This window comes from Asparagus officinalis, chromosome 4 (assembly GCF_001876935.1).
Source record: "Asparagus officinalis chromosome 4, Aspof.V1, whole genome shotgun sequence".
Classification (NCBI taxonomy): Eukaryota; Viridiplantae; Streptophyta; class Magnoliopsida; order Asparagales; family Asparagaceae; genus Asparagus; species Asparagus officinalis.
Genome location: NC_033797.1, coordinates 113,459,001 through 113,460,489, shown reverse-complemented (window position 1 = coordinate 113,460,489; position 1,489 = coordinate 113,459,001). Strand labels below are relative to the sequence as shown.

Below are 1,489 nucleotides of genomic sequence, written 5' to 3'. Positions count from 1 at the left end.
ACAGGCTTTTTGGACAGTCCTACAAGGAAGATGATTTGAATTGCTTTTATGCTTTGAACACTTTGACTTAGTGTATAGTAATGTTTTTTTTTCAAGAACACTTTATTTTAGTCTATAAAGTTTGGCTTTCATGATATTGGACCCTAATTCTTTCTAATTATATTTTAGTTCCCAAATTTTTTATATTTCTAGTTTATACCCGAAGATCTTGAAGTTGTCCCAAGTAACATCCTTTAATTGGATCCGTTGACAATCATTTCTCAATTTAGTTTAAACCATGGAATTTATTGATCTGAGGATGCAATTTAAAAAGAAAGAAAATTTAGAGTCTAATAAGAGATTAAGAAAGAATTTAGGCTTAATATCTCAAAACTCTTTTTCAATACTATTATTTAAAAAATTTAATATATTTGGGTGTAAAATTAGAAATATGAAGATTTAGAGATAAAATATACAATATAAACATAATAATTTGGGGCTCAGTATAACGAGAAAATGATCCATAAATTTATATTTGTTTCTTAAAAACTTAAATCAAATTCCAACAATATTATTCAATAATAGCTTGTCGGACCACCGAAATTAACTGGAACCTGCGGTACACTACACACGAACCCCCTCTCATTTTCTCTCTCTATCAACGCTTTTTTATTTTCCTTCTTATTTTGTCTCGCACGCGTTTTTAGTCTTCGATCCTTAAAATAAATCTTAATCTATTCTCGTTTTCTCTCTATAACACCTTCCAAATTATTTGACCTCTAATTTCTTTCTTCCTTCCTTTGATTTCTGCGATAATATTTCCTTTGAAAAATAGAAATAAATAAATTTGTGCAGTAAAATTGGCCGGCTATATCTCCATTTGGCAATTTCGCAGCAAGCTGGGATTTTGATTCGATTCGTGTGATCTCCACACGATTTCTCATCTGGGTTTTAAAAGATACGGTCTATGATTTTCTAAATTAAGAGAATTAGGGTTCTTGAATACTTGGAGTAATTTTGGGGATTCGGATTGCTTTTTTTCTTAATGCGCTATTGTGGAAATACTATTTGGAGGTAGTTTTCAGTGCTTATGGGCTGCGTTTGCTCCAAAGGAGTTGAATCAGATGATCATGATGATGCTCCTCAGCTAGTGAAATCAAGCAAGTCATTGAAGAGATTGGTTAATTCGTCAAAGGAAGATGAAGTCCTGGTCGTTGATACTAATGGGAGCTCTAATAATGATGGAGGGAGGGAAAGGCTTATATCGAATTCAGATGATGACTCCAATTCTATCAACCCGATGCCGAGTTTATTGAATGGGGCAGAGAAGAAGGTTGAAGTGGTTGTTGATTGGCCGAAGAGTGGAGGTGGGCATCAGAGAAGGGCTACTGTGGATCAGCCCAATTTGAAGGGAGCACACGAGGAAAAGATTGGATCGAGGATATCGGATGTGCCCAATGGGGTTGAAGGGGAGCACGTGGCGGCCGGTTGGCCCTCTTGGCTCACGGCT

The 1,489-nt window shown here is 35.5% G+C and overlaps 1 protein-coding gene across 1 annotated transcript in view; it reads left to right on the top strand.

The window, feature by feature from the left end:
• Positions 655 to 1,489, top strand: part of LOC109837984 (probable serine/threonine-protein kinase At1g54610) — a 27,443-nt gene continuing 26,608 nt past the window's right edge. The window contains 1 exon segment of the mRNA XM_020406387.1: positions 655 to 1,489. This exon segment is cut by the window's right edge and continues 9 nt beyond it. Coding sequence (XP_020261976.1) covers positions 1,070 to 1,489 — 420 coding nt within the window. The 5' untranslated portion in view covers positions 655 to 1,069.